This window comes from Bos mutus, chromosome 5 (genome assembly GCF_027580195.1).
Source record: "Bos mutus isolate GX-2022 chromosome 5, NWIPB_WYAK_1.1, whole genome shotgun sequence".
Classification (NCBI taxonomy): domain Eukaryota; kingdom Metazoa; phylum Chordata; class Mammalia; order Artiodactyla; family Bovidae; genus Bos; species Bos mutus.
The window spans coordinates 16,180,419-16,197,506 of NC_091621.1; the positions used below are offsets into that span (position 1 = coordinate 16,180,419).

At 39.9% G+C, this 17,088-nt stretch overlaps 1 protein-coding gene across 20 annotated transcripts in view; it reads right to left on the minus strand.

Moving 5' to 3' along the window:
• Positions 1-17,088, minus strand: part of R3HDM2 (R3H domain containing 2) — a 163,188-nt gene that overhangs the window by 43,759 nt on the left and 102,341 nt on the right. For 10 of the 20 annotated variants that reach the window (XM_070370448.1, XM_070370453.1, XM_070370467.1 and 7 more), the window contains 2 exons: positions 5,332-5,453; positions 1,731-1,930 (listed from right to left, as the gene is read on the minus strand). In XM_070370448.1, the coding sequence (XP_070226549.1) occupies positions 1,731-1,930; positions 5,332-5,453 (322 nt within the window). Of the gene's footprint in view, positions 1-1,730; positions 1,931-5,331; positions 5,454-6,761; positions 6,912-17,088 lie in introns of those variants that run through there. The other 10 variants (XM_070370464.1, XM_070370456.1, XM_070370458.1 and 7 more) reach the window with 3 other exon arrangements.

Below are 17,088 nucleotides of genomic sequence, written 5' to 3' on the forward strand. Positions count from 1 at the left end.
CCAAAGATGTTCTGAATTCCAATTGCTGATTCCAAGAATATGTCTCACAGCACAAGTAATGAAAGTACCCTTTCCTCAAACTTTCCAGCTCCAATTCATAATATTCTAGAACAATATTTGGAACTATCCAGTTCTAATTCATAACAGGTACTCTCAGCATCAGTAAGATTCTTGGGGAGACTTAAGACTTTAGAGGAAGGTAAGAGAAAGAGCAAAATTTTTAGTGTTACTGAAGAGGAATACTGGTAGAGGGGAGAAGGCTTCTGAAGGGTGGCCAAGGGTGGCCAAGAATGAAGACTTTGTAGAAGGAGCAGGAGCTCCAGGAAATGGCAGCAGCAACTCAACCTGCACTAGCAGCCACGAAAGGAGTCTGAGGGGAGGCAGGTTCCCTTCCCAGCCTCCCACACAACCTATCCAGACATATAGGTGAAGACATTCTTAAACCAAGTAAGTATCCATAAGGCATATAAAACCTATAGTCATCCTTTCTTTTCTGCCTGTCTTCAAGAAGAACACACAACAGGAGTTCAGAACACCACTTAAAATAGTCTCCTGAGAACAGAGTAACTTGAACTCAAAAGTTCATTTAATTATTATCGTCCATGTAACATGACAGCACATAATTAAATATTCAGCACTTATCTGTCCTGAGGATTTAAAATTCATTATTGGTATCAGTGGAAGCTAAAAGTAGAGCTGCAACAGCGGCAGACTGTCTCCCCAAACCCTGGAAGGATGGGTGGGGAATGACAACTCACATGCAAAAGATAATGGAAAGAAAAGCAGCCATGACACAGATCTGGCAAACTGTAAGAGGAAAAACAGTAGAAAAAGCAGGCAGCTAGAGAACAAAATATTTCAGAGTTGTCTGATTTTAATTTAATTTATCCCTTCGTGTTGTTGCTGTCTTAAAGACAAGGCCTAGGTGAACTGGTTGTCCAGAAAAATCATGTTTCAAGTTTCCAGACCCTCAAAAATGTTATTGCTACTGTTGTTTAAACTAACTGCAGTTAACAGTCTACCTCCTAGGCATATAATAAAGACCAGTCTCACCCCTGGGCAAGGAAAGGATTTATGCTATTTCAGCTTGGGTAACAAAGGAAACTAGTTGTAACCACAAGGAAGAGAACTGAAACAGGTAAGCTAGAGAAGGCTCAGAGGCCGGGCTGGCTGGGTACCAAAAAGGAGCCCTGGAAGAAGCTCGGCTGGCAATCTACTGCCATCATATCTGCACTGCAGTATGAATTTGGATGGAAAACAACATGGCAACCAAAGAATAAAATTCTTCTCACGCACATTTACCAAGTGGCAAGTTCAGAGACTATTTCTGATCCAGAAAATACTGACTGCTTTAACACAACCAGAATATGAATTTAACACTGTATAAAGCCAGGCAGTTGTCATTTTAAGAGTTTATTATAAGCCATATTATGACATTAAATATCACTATATAGTTTATTTTTTGATCATTAAAAAAATATCAAAATGTAGCAAGAACCAGTGTTACTCAGGTCCTAACAGATTAGGGATTTCATTCTGTTTTCTTTGAACTTCATTGTGGACTCTGACAAAAAGTGGAAGAGATATTTCTTGAGAGCTGAAGCTCGGCTTTTAGGGAGATTCCAATGTCTGTGTAAGTGACTGGCTTCCTATAGGTCTCCAATACCACCCATAAGGACACTTCTGTTTTGCTGAGAAGAATGCACACAGGATGCGCTTCTAATCCTTACCTGTGTCTCCTGACGCAAACTGGTATCTTCACTCTCTTTCTCAATTTCTTCTTTGCTTGGCGTCTTAGATATAAACTTGTTTTTGTTTACAGATTCTTCCACCAGCTTTTTTTCCGATTCTTTCATTATTTCCAGGGTCTCTTGAGTAGTGTTGCTGTTAGACATCTTCTTCAATAGAATACAGTAGCCTCTATGGACTCCTAAAAAAACATGAAATGCATTAAACAGGAGTTGTGCATCTATAGTTAATACACACAAGATTAGTATTTCACACGAAGCCTACAATAGCCTTCCTATAACCCAGTATAGGGTTCTTTGATAAATGTTGCCCCTAGAAAAAAAATTTCATTTTTTTTTTAACTTTAGGGTGTGGTGTGTTTTTTTTTTTAACTTTAGGGTATAGCTCAGTCGTATCCAACTCTTTGTGACCCCGTAGACTGACTATAGCACCTGCCAGGCTCCTCTGTCCATGGGATTCTTCAGGCAAGAATAATGGAGTGGGTAGCCATTCCCTTCTCTAGGGGATCTTCCCAACCCAGGGATCAAATGCAGGTCTCCTGAGGTAAAACTGACATAAATTTCATATATTTAAAATGTACTAGGAGAAGGAAATGGCAACCCACTCCGGCATTCTTGCCTGGAGAATCCCATGGACAGAGGAGCCTGGCAGGCTATAGCCCATGGGGTCATAAGAGTCAGATTTAGCAACTAAACCATCACCACAGGAATTCTCTGGCAGTCCAGTGATTAGGACTCCACATTTTCACTGCTGAGGGCCCAGGTTCAATCCCTGGTGGGGAATTAAGATCCTGCAAGCCACGTGGTACAGCCAAAAGAAATGTACAATTTGATGAATTATGAAACATGCATACATTTGTGAAACATCATCCCAATCAAAACAGTGGGCATATTATAAAAGCTTCCTCCTGCTCCTTTATAAGCCCATCCTCCCCTCTCCATATTCCCAGCCAACCACTGTCACTACAGTTCTGTCTCCATTTTCTAGAATTTTACATCATACACTATATGGATTCTTTTACTCAGCATAATTGTTTTGAGATTCACCAGGATTCAGTTCTAAAGCAATGCAGTATAAAGTCCCCTTGGCATTTTATTTTCCTTCCCTTGTTCCCTCCAGAAATTTGCTCACATTTTCAGCTTGAGCACTTCACAGAGTTAACTCACCAGACTCTCCTCAGAACGGAGGAAAATATAAAGCTCTATTCAATACTGGAGAAGACCACTCTTCTTTCCCAAGGGAGAAACCCTACAGCTACCACAAACCACAACACTGTTAACAACTTCAAGTGTTTCCTCCATCAAAAAAGCAGCAAAATCAGACAATGTTTACAGAATCTTAAATTCTTTCTTTTATCTTAAGCAAACTGAAAAGGTAAGAAGAGTTTGTAGTCATCTGCTCTTCAGAAAGACCGGGTCTCTCCCTGGAGGAAGGGAGAATCTTTGCTTTGCTATTCACTATTTGAGTTCAGTCACTTTACTGGGTCCCAAAAACACAGAGATTTATACTGCAGGGGTTGCTAGCTCTTGTCACTTGCTATAGCTACAAGAAACCCTGTAATAAGGTCAACATAGTAATCTCAGCACATATTCAGAAACAGAAGCTGATGCTCTATACAAAGATTCATGTTCTCAACAACTGTTGAAGTCAAATATACTTAGCTCCAACAATGGTTTATAATAGAGGCTTCTCCTTACATGGATTACTGACTGTACTTGAATCCTAAATAATTCTTTCCCCTCTTTAAAAAGATAAGACTGGAAACCCTCTCAGATGTCGTGTCTCTTGGCATGTGACCCTAGAAACTAAGCTAAACAAACAGAAGTGCTTCAAGAAAATTGTCATGCCAGACATTTTTTCCTCCTTCAAATCAGTTTCAAGGATAAAACCCAGAAGGTTCTTAAGAAGCACGTGTAACCTCAACCTGGCATAAATTAGTCTGCAAGATTATTGCTTTGTTCACCTTTTGGTAGCTCCTGAGCAGCTGCCTGGAGACTTAGTTTAAAAGGCCAAAGTCACTCATACAATCAGTCATACAGTTGAATTTAAAGATGAGAAACACTGGAAGATACTGACTACACAAGGAAAATGGCTGATATTTTATTTTTTAATTGATTCAGTGTCTGGAGATTTCTATAAAAAGACTTCCCTGGTGGTGCAGCGGTTAAGAATCCACCTTCCAATGCAGAGGATGTGAGTTTGATCCCTGGTCAGAGAGCAAAAACCCCACATGCCATGGGGCAACTAAGTCCGTGTGCCAAAACAACTGAGCCCATGTACTCTGAAGACCATGTGCCACAACTCCAGAGAAGCCTGAGCACTGCAACAGAAGCTGCCACGTGCCACAACGAGGACATAATGCAGCCAAATAATTTCTCTTTAAAGTTATAACCTACAGAGCTTATGGTCATTGGCTGCACATGGGAACTGCATACACACATATACTTGTCTTTTCTCTCCATGGATAAATAAAGCCTCAATTCTCTTCAGTCTGAAGGATAGTAAAACTTAGTACATCCCTTCTCTGTATCTCTTAGCTAGGAAACATCAATAAAGATGAGAACTGGAAAAGTTCTTAGATGCAACCTCATGCGATCATCCCCATCCTCCCCAAAGAAGAGTTCTTTTTGTGTGAGTTCCTGAGAGGAACTTTCTTTCTTCTAGAAAACTCCCAGGACAGGATCAACTCACCATTTTATAGCCTTAACTTGTGACTCAGCTGGTAAAGAATCCGCCTACAATGTGGGAGACCTGGGTTCCATCCATGGATTGGGAAGACCCCCTGGAGAAGGGAAAAGCTATCCATTCCAGTATTCTGGCCTTGAGAATTCCATGGACTGTATAGTCCATGGGGTCACAAAGAGTCGGACACGACTGAGCGACTTTCACTTTCACTGTTGTATAGTTTCTCCCTATAGAAAGCTATGAACTGTTTCAATCCTGACCCTAAATCTGCCTTCAGAGTCAAACAAAATTAAGTTTACTACTTTTACCACATGACAAATCTTTAATATTTTTCTTTTTCAGGCTTAAATAACCTTAAACAGATTACTCTGTCAGAAAGAAAAGTTAGAGGTGGGGAGTGGGGAAAACTGGATGAAAGTGGTCAAAAGGTACACACCCCTAGTGAAAAGATACGTAAGTACTGGAGATGTAATGACTATAGAGATGACAACAGTTAACTGCATGGTATATTTTGAAAGCTGCTAAAAGAGTAGCTCCTAAAAGTTCTCATCAAAAGAAAAAAAAAAATTTTGGCCTGGAATTGTATTTAATTGAATTGAAAAAATTCACTCAACATAAATTAAGCACTTTGAAGTGAATTCAGTGGATTTAATATATTCACAATGTTGTGTAACCACCACCTCTGTCTAGTTGCAAAACATTTTCATCAACCTAGAAGGAAACCCAGAGAAGGCAATGGCACCCCACTCCAGTACTCTTGCCTGGAAAATCTCATGGGCAGAGGAGCCTGGTAGGCTGTAGTCCATGGGGTCACTAAGAGTCGGACACGACTGAGTGACTTCACTTTCACTTTCATGCATTGGAGAAGGAAATGGCAACCCACTCCAGTGTTCTTGCCTGGAGAATCCCAGGGATGGGGGAGCCTGGTAGGCTTCCGTCTACGGGGTCGCAGAGTCGGACACGACTGAAGCGACTTAGCAGCAGCAGCAGCAGCAGCAGCAGCAGCAGAAGGAAACCATCTATGAGGAAATGGATGTTAACTAAACTTATTGTGGTAATCATTTCATAGTATATGTATGTGAAATTATTAAGCAGTATACTTAAACTATGGTTTTCCAGTGGTCATATTTGGATGTGAGAGTTGGACTGTGAACAAAGCTGAGCACCGAAGAATTGATGCTTTTGAACTGTGGTGTTGGAGAAGACTCTTGAGAGTCCCTTGGACTGCAAGAAGATCCAACCAGTCCATTCTAAAGGAGATCAGCCCTGGGATTTCTTTGGAAGGAATGATGCTAAAGCTGAAACTCCAGTACTTTGGCCATCTCATACAAAGAGTTGACTCATTGGAAAAGACTCTGATGCTGGGAGGGATTGGGGGCAGGAGGAGAAGGGGACGACAGAGGATGAGATGGCTGGATGGCATCACCGACTCAATGGACGAGAGTTTGAATGAACTCCAGGAGATGGTGATGGACAGGGAGGCCTGGCATGCTGCGATTCATGGGGTCGCAAAGAGTCAGACATGACTGAGTGACTAAACTCACCTGAACTGAGCACTTTTAACTTATACAGAGCTATCTATCAATTAAATCTCAATAAACTGAAAAAATGGGAGAAAGTGGTATGGAAAAATATAAAGTAGCAGTTGTTTCTTTTTCCAGGATGGGCTTCAATTACCAAACAGGTATATTGTCAAATCAGAATAATAACTTTGCAGCTCCTCTTTACATCTAAGGCAGAAAAGGCTCAACTGTCTGGACAGCTGGACTAATAATAACTTCATGGTGTCCAAGCACTGTTATTCAGTCAAAGCACTAATGAAAAATTCAACTAAAAACAAAAAACAGTCTTTCATAACAGCCACTTGTGGAATATCATCACACATTCCAACTTAAGTTGCAGGGAGTCACATGGTTTCCTTCACTCACTGGGAAACAGGAAAACTTGAACTTTAGATTAAGACATCCATAAAATAGACAGTGATTAATGCACCCACTTTTAAGAATTCTGACAGTCATTTCCACTGAGACTACTGGCCTCTTAAAGATCTGTGTAAAACAAAGTAATTCTTACCCTAAGGAAAGAGGAAGCAGCAGAGGAAACGGTACAGTAGACCTTATACTGGCTGCCTATCCAAATCTCCTCTTTCTCCCACACTTCTCCAGCCCAGATTTCCTCTTGTGTTTGCTTTCCTCTGAGGACACGATCAGCAAAGGTGATCCTGTCCCTGAGTCCTATGAGGTGGATCCTAATTAGCTAGACTAATCGTGGTAATTCTGTTTTCTTTTGTGAATGGGTTGGGAAGGGACAAGTGACTCAATCATTACCAGCTAGACATGAGAGGGCTTTGTTGGGTGGGTGGCTTTAAAGAAAGGCCATTGTATTTGAAAAAAAAAAGAAAAAAAAAGCCACTAGAGAAATGCTTTTCTTCTGCTGAAGGTTGTCTTCTGTGTAGATGATGTCTGGACTGCAACAACCTACAAACACACGGAGAAAGGTGCATCAGAGAGAATAAGCTAGTAATGAGAGGTCAGAGTGTTACTATCCTAGAGTTAAGACCCATCACAAGATACATGGAGGTCAAATCTGTATTACTTCGCTGGGGTTCTGTTTTGTTCTATAATTTTAACTACAGTCACTTCTAACCCTGTAATCCTACGCAGAAGGCTCTCTTTATCTGTTGGGACATAAGGATCCCTGGAAACAATTTTTTCTGGGCCAAAACAAAGCAAAAGTTGTAGCCAAGGGACAAGAGAATTTATTAGCAGGAAGAAAGGAAGAAAAGAAAGAAAGGTCTTTAAAGAGCAAAAATAAAGTCAGCAGATAAGGGATAAAAGGCAAAGAAACAATTTCCGCTGTGGATGGCTTATTCAATGAAGAAAGGAACTATTTCATATATAACTTGACTAAAACAAAACAAGACAGTAAGCTCCCAAGAGAGCCTAGATGGTGTGCTTCCCTACAACCTATTTGGGTACACTGTACATTTCACCCTGGCAAATAGCACAATTTTAAGGCAGAGTGTCTCCTGAGGACACTCAGTGGCTTGAAGCTGCACAGAGGGACTGTCAGAAGTGAGGGGCAAGGAGAGGGAGTGAGGAAATAGGATGATACAAGAGAAGATGATTGGAAGCCAAGATTTGGCAATTTTTTTCAGGGAGAATATTGCATATTCCCCATAAATTTTTTGACTGCCAAGGTAAGTACCTTCCAGAGCACAGTGATATTATATATCCTTCCATAAACTCTATAAAAACCTTCTAGGCATTGTGCCAAAAAGAATATAGAGAGGATATTCAGAGATAGAAGGGCAATTTAATTTTCTTCCTTTTAATCTATGACCAGGTAGAGAGAATACAAGAAAGAAGAAAATAACTAGAGGCTAAAAATTCTGACTTACTCTGTGGCAAAATCCCTATAAACTTTCTAATCCTTTTCTAATTTATACATCAATAGTAAGTTACTCCCAACTGATACTCATATTGAAAAAATATTTAAAATCCAGGGGCTCAGAAGAATGGATAAACAAATTGTGGTATATTCATATAACAGAATACTATTCAACAATCTAAAAAATGAACTTCTGGTATCTGCTTTCCTCTGAGGACACATGATTAGGGAAGGTGACCCTATCCCTGAGCCCCTAGAAGGCGGATCAATCATGGTAATTCTGTTTCTTTTTTGAGACTTGAGAAGAAAGAACTGATTCAATCACACTGACCCCATTGGCTGTATACTGACATACACAAAAACATGCATGGATTTCAAAACTGTATGGTATGGAGTAGGAAACGGCAACCCACTCCAGTATTCTTGCCTGGAAAATCCCCTGGACAGAAGAGGCTGGTGGGCTACAGTCCGTGGGGTTGCAAAGAGTCAGACACAACTGATTGAATGCACACACACACATAGTTGATTTATAGTTAGTTTCAGTTGTATAACAGTGATTCAGTAAACTACATTATTATAAAAAAAAAACAAACTGTATGGTAGGTAGAAGAAAGCAAATCTCTCTCCCTAAAAATATAGACTATGTAAATCCACTTACATGAATTTCAAGAACAGGCAAAACTACCCGACAGTGGTTTAAATCAGAAAGGTTTGGAGGTAAAATACTGATTCAAGAGAGACATAAGGGATCCTTTAGGAGTGATGGAAATATTCTGCTTTGTTTGGGGTAGTGGTCACATGGGTGTATATAAATGTCAAAACTTAATTATTATTAACTGAGTGCTTAATATTTGTGTGTTTTACTGTATGTTATTTAAACACACATACATACACAAAGAGAAAAAAATGCCCATAGGAGTCAAGACAGTGGGGACAAAATATTCATAGGTTTAAAATGACAGGTTAAAAACAAAACAAACTGTACAGACACTCATGATGGCTTAGCCTATTCATACATTCTTTGACACTGGAGTTAGGACAAAAGGAAAAACCATTAATGTTTATTGAGCACAATTATGAACCTGGTGACTTTATGTACTTCAAATTATATCCACGAAGAGTAGTTAAGGAATTTACCCAAGGTCACACTACTATTAAATGACAGAATCAAACCTCTTGTGCTGATGCCAAAGTCTACATTCTTTCTATGACTCTGATTACTGTTTCTATACATTTCTTTAATCCTAACAAAACGTTAGGGTATTTTTCAGATGAAGAAACCAAAGCTCTGAGGAATTAAATAACTTTCTCAAGCTAATACAATGAGGGGGCAAAGGCAAGATTCTAGCCTAGCTGTGTCTGAACCCAAAACCAAAGTTCTAGGTGTCCCAAGGTAGACATTCAAGAGCGTTCTGGGACATGAAGTATGGGATGGAAGGAGTGCCCAGATCCAAGGTCTCCCTTCAGAGAGTGTCGGCAGGGGACATACTTTGGGGCTTGCAAACTCTCCCATTTTTTGCCTCAATCTAAGTCACCTCTCAGGACTTTAAATTTTTTACAGTTTATAGAAAATATCTTGTTTGATCTTCTCAAGGTATAAAATATCATCATTTAATAAATAAAATACATTACTGAGGGCCATACAGCCTGTAAAAGAAGCTAGAATTCAAACCAGGTCTTCTTGATTCCAAAATCCCATGTTCTTTCCACTACAGTGTCCAAAGGATAAAAAGAAAAAAAATTATGGTAACTGTATGTCTGAAAAGGAAAATTGGTTCAACTGCCCTTGGGACAAGGACAAGAAAGAAGGCTGTACTGAGTAATGACAGATACAGGTCCAACACTCCCTTCTCGTCATAAAGAGAAAGCAAAATACGGGGGAATAGAGTATAAAGCACTTATGGAACATGTAAAGCTATAGCTACGTGACAGTCACCAAGTCTTTTAAAGATTTCAGAAGTCAAATGTCATAGGTTTCACTAATACTAAGCCAATAAAAGCAACAACAACAACAACTGTGCCAATTCTCCAAATCAGGGAAGCGTGAGAAAACCATTCTACTCTATAAATGCAAAAGGATTCACTGGTGTGTAAGGGAGGCCACAGTTGGCTGATGTCCACAGCAATTCCTTAGGCAAAGTAAAGAGAGAAACAATATCGAAATGTTCTGAACATGTATCCTCTTTCTTTGCTCAGTATCTGTTACGGTTGTACTTGCCCCAAAATGAGAGCTGCAGGTGCTCTGATTAATGGACTGAAGTGTCAGTTGGGCTTCATTATAGTTTTATCAGCTTCTCTACATTCTTGGCCAAAAATGCCCATTTTATTTCCTTGAGCAAAATAGAACAAATCATATTTCCTCCTCTTTCAAACAAAAAGGAGCAGTGCTCCAACAGTGGAGCACCTCTACTACTTCCATTTTCTTTAGCTTTATCACAGTAATGCCACTATGGAGAAAATAACACAGAATTTTAGAAATGGAAAAGACTTTGAAAGTTCACATTGTCTTTTCCCACATCCTGGCAAAACTGCTCCCAACTAAACCCAGACAAGACATGCTAGCAAAGAAAACAAGAAAAATAACAATTTACCTATTGCTTATGGCATTTCAAGATGCTTCTCTTGCAAACTTAAAACACTATGCAGCTAAGTGTGTATTACCCACTGTGATGAACTCAGAGGTCAACCTATGAGGTGGAGAGGGCACTTAAGCCAACAATTTAGTTTTAAAATAATCTTTCAAAATCTAAACCTGAATGTGAATTCAGAGAAATAAGGTAAGAACAATCTAATTTCACATGAAGGAACTGGAAAACTTTAAGAATCATTACTCCTTAAGCCTCCACTACAAAGGAGAGCCTGCTTTTCATTCCCCAATATCCAATCACCTCTTTCTTAATACAACTATTGATTTGCAGTTGGGCACATGGCTGACTGTAAAAATGTTATACACATTCTAACTTTCATTATAGCTAAAAATGAATGTGTGACTAGGTGTGGTCCATGGGATATAAGTAGAAAGAAGTATTATTATGGCTGGATTGTGTCCTCTCAAAATTCACATGCTGAAGCCCTATCCACTCCCTTACCCCCAGTGCTTCAGAATGTGACTATATTTGGAGATAGGGCCTATAAAGAAAAAAACCATGGGAGTACACAGTAAACAGGCCATTTGGAAATCCAAGAGAGAGGCTTCAGGAAAATTCCAATCTGCTGACACCTTGATCTTGAGACTTCTAGCCTCTAGAACTGTGAGAAAAGAAATTTCTGTTGTTTACACACTCCTGTTTGTGGTATTTTGTTACAGCACCCCCAGGAAACTAATAAAAATAGTAAATACAACTTGTATGAAGTATCCCTAATAGAAACAGATGGCCCTTCTTCACTGATCCCTGATTCTTGCTGTCTTGAATGCAGAAGTAAAGGCTGGCACTTCACTCATCATCTGAGGCTATGAGTTGATAGGATTGAAAACCACAGACAGTGGGGCAACAGAAGAAACCTAACTCCTTGATGAGACCAACCCTGGATTGGATTGGCTACCTCTGGATTTCCTGAATGTAAGAGAAAGACTTCTTTTGTCTTATTTAAGATACTATTTAAATTTTGCTGTAATATATATTAAAAGCACACACACTCTCTTAAAAAATGATAAAAAATAATACCAGACCACCTTACCTGCCTCCTAAGAAATCTGTATGCAGGTCAAGAAGCAACAGTTAGAACTGGACATGGAACAACAGATTGGTTCCAAATTGGGAAAGGAGTACATCAAGACTGTATATTGTCACCCTGCTTATTTAACTTATAAATGCAAAGTACATCATGTGAAATGCCGGGCTGGATGAAGCACAAGCTGGAATCAAGGTTACCAGGAGAAATATCAATAACCCAGATACGCAAATGACACTACACTATGGCAGAAAGTGAAGAGGAACTAAAGAGCCTCTTGATGAAAGTGAAAGAGGAGAGAGGAAAAGCTGGCTTAAAACTCAGCATTCAAAAAACAAAGATCATGGCATCCGGTCCCATCACTTTATGGCAAATAGATGGAGAAACAATGGAAACAAGTGACAGACTTTATTTTTTGGGATTCCAAAATCACTGCCCATGGTGACTGCAGCCATGGAATTAAAAGACGCTTGCTCCTTGGAAGAAAAGCTATGACCCACCTAGACAGCATATTAAAAAGCAGAGACATTACTTTACCAAAAAAGGTCCATCTAGTCAAAGCTATGGTTTTTCCAGTAGTCATGTATGGATATGAGAGTTGGACTATAAAGAAAGCTGAGCCCCAAAGAATTAATGTTTTTGAACTGTAGTGTTAGAGAAGACTCTTGAGAGTCCCTTGGACTGCAAGGAGATCAAACCAGTCAATCCTAAAGGAAATCAGTCCTGAATATTCATTGGAAGGACTGATGCTAAAGCTGAGCTCCAATACTTTGGCCACCTGATGGGAAAGAACTGACTCATCTGAAAAGACCCTGATGCTGGGCAAGATTAAAGGCAGGAGGAGAAGGGGACAAAAGAGGATGAGATGGTTGACGGCATCATCGATTCAATGAACAAGAATTTGAGCAAGCTCCAGGAGTTGGTGATGGACAGGAAAGCCTGGCATGCTGCAGTCCATGGGGTTGCAAAGAGTCGGACATGACTGAGCATCATTAAAGGGTGAGTTAGGGATGGCTTCCCCTTCAAGGATCACTGCCTTGTTGTCATAAAGGGGTGCGCATAACCCCGTAAAGCTATGAGCCATGCTGTGCAGGGTCACCCAAGATGGACAGGTCATAGCAGAGAGTTCTGACAAATGTAATCCACTGGAGGAGGGAATGCAAACCACCTCAGTATAACCGTTGAGAACCATGAGAATCTTGCATACTGGGCTTCAGCATTATGTGAACCAAGAACTTCCTGATGTCCAAACTGGGTTTAGAAAAGGAAAAGGAACTAGAGACCAAGTTGCCAACATTCACTGGATTATACCAAGAGAATTCCAGAAAAACATCTATCTCTGTTTCATCGACTACACTAAAACCTTTGACTGTGTCAATCATGAAAAACCGTAGAAAGCTGTCAGAGAGATGGGAATATCAGACCATCTTACCTGTCTCCTGAGAAACCTACATGCAGGTTAAGAAGCAACAGTCAGAACCCTGTATGGAACAACTGATTGGTTCAAGACTGAAAAAGGAGTATGACAGGACTGTCTGCTGTCACTTTGTTTAGCCTATACACTGAGCACATCATGAGAAATGCCAGAATCAAGATAGGCGGGAGAAACATCAACAACCTCAGATATGCAGATACCATTGTAATGGCAGAAAGCGAAGAGGAACTAAAGAGCCTCTTGATGAGGATGAAGGAGGAGAAAGAGCCGGCTTAAGACTAAAGGCTGCAAAAACTAAGATCATGGCATCTGGCCCCATTACTGCATGGCAAATAGAAGGGGAAAACGTGGAACTAGTAACAGATTTCATCTTCTTGGGCTCCAAGATCACTGCAGACGGTGACTGCAGTCATGAAATCAGAAATCAGAAGACTACTGCTTCCTGGCAGGAAAGCGATGACAAACACACCTAGACAGTGTGTTGAAAAGCAGAGACATTACTTTGCCAATAAAGGTCCGTATAGTCAAGGCGATGATCTTCCCAGTGGTCATGTACGGTTGTGACAGCTGGACCGTACAGAAGGCAGAACGGCAAAGAACTGATGCTTTTGAACTGTGGTGCTGGAAAAGACTCCTGAAAGTCCCTTGAGCAGCAGGGAGATCAAACCAGTCACTCTGAAGGGATTTCAACCCTGAATATTCACTGCAAGGACTGAAGCTGAAGCCCCAGTATTTTGGTCATCTGATGTGCACAGACGACTCACTGGAAAAATCCCCAATTCTGGGAAAGATCGAGGGCAGAAGGAGAAGAGGGCGTCAGAGGATGAGATGGGGCATCACCAGTGCAATGAATATGAACTTGGGCAAACTGCAGGAGATGGTGAGGGACAGGGAGGCCTGGTGTGCTACAGTCCATGTGGTCACAAAGATTCGGACACGACTGGGTGACTGAACAACAGTAACAAGGGAAGGCTTTCACAGTTCCTTCTTCTACTTGGTTACTCAGTCTTCTCAGGTCTTTACTCAGATGCCATCCCAGGGAGCTTTTTTCTGGTCACAATAACTAAAATTACAAAATCCCAAATACTTCCCATCCTATTTTTCTAAGGCCTCCCCCACAAAAAGTTAGTCAGATACCAAACAGATTTTTTGCTCCTCTCTGCTAAACAGATGAATCTGAAGTTTGGTTTTATTCCTCTGAGACAGAAAGTAACCGTATGAGAAGTTCACAACTCACTCACAGAGACTCAAATGGTTCAAAAGAGGGGAACAGACTCATGGACCTTTTGAGGTCTCTCTCAATCCTTCAAATCTGTAAATAGCCAAGTATGGGAACACTGGAGGAGAGAAGATCAAGACCCATCATAATTTCTCAAGTACTCCTGACACACAATGTAAGAAGAAAAACACAATACTTTTTTTCATTTGCAAGATCTAGAAGGGGTACCTTCTTTATATGAATGAATCATTTTCAGTCATAAGGTACAGAGGAAGATTCATGCCATGATCTGCCGTGACAAGGAACTAACACTGAGTTAAGTGAAATCTCGCTCTCTTTTATGTTGATAAATATGAACAAGCTAAAGAAGTGAAGATGGAGAACTCCGAAGCTACTCCCAGATCATTCTCTAACACCAGATCAAATAATGTGCAATATAATATTTACATGGACTATCATATCAGGGTAGAAGAGAAAAAAGAAAAACCAAGAAAAAAAGATGCCAATTTCTGACTCAGCTCTAAAGCTACCAAAATAAGCAAGGCAGCTTCAGATATCAAGACAAATCTCCTCTAGTCTAGAGGCCAGAGTTTGACTTAGACTTGGCATAAGCCCAACTGACTGCAGCAGCAGCTCAATTCACAGACAGGTGAAAGGTATTTCCCACCATATTTTCTCCCAATCAAATCAAAGCGAGAAGATAATGCATTATTACAACTGTTTACATTAAGCAGGAAATTTTGAAAGGGAAGAGAAAACCACCTTATACCATTCTTGAAACAATTTAGTTCACAACTCTATGTACAGTATGAATGTCATATATCACTGAATAAATGAATTCTGCAAGGTTAAATGATGATGTATTTATGTTCTAACCGCTCATTGGCCCGGGGTCAGCCAATCTGATCCAGGACTCCATGGCAACAGGCTCTATCACTAAGAGCTACAAGATGATATTCCCCTTGCCGCTACCTTTTTTTTTTTTTAATAAAACATTTTCCACAGAAACTGCTGCAAATATTGTCAAAAAATAGTCTTCACAGGCAAATAAGAAATGCTGATACACTAAAAATGAATAATAGGGGTAAGAAAGTGAATAGCAATGACAATGAATCTATGCAAATAACAAGGGATCTCCCAAACTCCAGAAATCGTCTCTTGTTTAGCTTCAAAGGAGAAATTCAGGAATCTTTGCATTGTGAAAAATCATAAGTAGGAAAAATTGTGGGGTTAGTATAAATAAAGTGCTGCCTAGCTGAAATTTCAACATTGAAGTGTCCCGTGCCACAATGTATGGAGAAAGCTAAACATTTTAAGACTGCTAATCATTGTAATGACACTGTCATCTGCCAACATGGATAGACTTAGTGACTATCATAAAGAGTGAAGTAAGTCAGAAAGAGAAAAATAAATATCGCACATTAATGGAATCTTAAAAAAATGATACAGATGATCTTATTTGCAAAGCTGAAATAAGAGACACAGACATAGAGAACAAATTGTATGGATGTCAAGGTGGAAAGGGGTGGGTGGGATGAATTGGGAGGTTGGGACTGACATATAAACACAAATATGTATAAAATAGATAACTAATGAGAACCTACTGTGTAGCACAAGGAACTCTACTTGGTGCTCCATGGTGACTTAAATGGGAAGGAAATCCAAAAAAAGAGGGGATATACGTATATGTATAACTGATTCACTTTGCTGTACAGCATAAACTGACACAGCAGTATAAAGCAGCTATATTAAAAAAAAAAAAATTCTCCCAACCTTTGTAAGAGGGCTTCCCAGGTGCCTGAGTGGGTAAAGAATCTGCCTGCCAATACAGAAGATGCAAGAGATGTGGGTTTGATCCCTGGGTCAGGAAGATCCCCTGGAGGAGGGCATGGTAACCCACACAAGTATTCTTGCCTAGAGAATCCCATGGACAGAGGAGCCTGGCTATAGACCATGGGGTCGCAAAGAGGAGGACACAACTGAAGCAATTGAGCACAACTTTTTTAAGTTTCCCATAACTTTCTTTGAAATGTTAAAACGAACATCAAACTCCAAAGATTTCAGGCTCTTGTTTTCCATATTCTCAAATCAGTCAGTTTATACAGTTTCTATAATTCTGTATCTGTCCTCTTTTCAACACTCCCCTCCCTCATCACCCTCCACTATCCATAGAGAAAAAACTGCTATGTCCAAATGAGGAAATGTAGTAGTTTCCGTCCCCCACTCCCAATTCTGTAGCTTTGCTTTCCATGGTTTCAGTTACCCAGTCAACTGTAGTCCAAAAATATTGAATGGAAAATTCCAGAAATAAACAATTCTTAAGTGCTGTTCTGAATAGCACGATGAAATCTCAAGCCACCCCATTAAGTCCTGCCCAAGACAGGCATCATCCCTTTGTCCATCATATCCCACCTGTCAGTTACTTAGTAGTCTTCCCAGCAGATCGACTGTCATGGTATTGCAAACACTAGTATTCATATAAGCCTTATTTTACTTAATAATGGTCTTAAAACACAAGCAGTAATGCTGGCAATTTGCATATGCCAAAGAGAAGCCATAAAGTGCTTCCTTTAGGTGAAAAGGTAAAAGTTCTCAACTTGATAAGAAAAAAAAAAAAAACCACACTGAGGTCGCTAAGAATGACTCTTCTGTGAAATTGTGAAAAGGGAAAAATAAAACTGTGCTAATTTTGCTGTCACACCTCAGACTGTAAAAGTTATGGCCAGTGCATTATAAGTGCTTAGTAGTTAAGGTGGAAAAGGTATTACATTTGTACAATAAGATATTCTAAGAGAGAAAGAAAACTTTTACTAATTGCCTTTGTTAATCTCCTACTATGTCTAATTTATAAATTAAACTTTTTCATAGGTATGGATGCCTAAGAAAAAGTATATAGTATATACAGGGCCTGGTACTATCCAGGTTTCAGGAATCCACT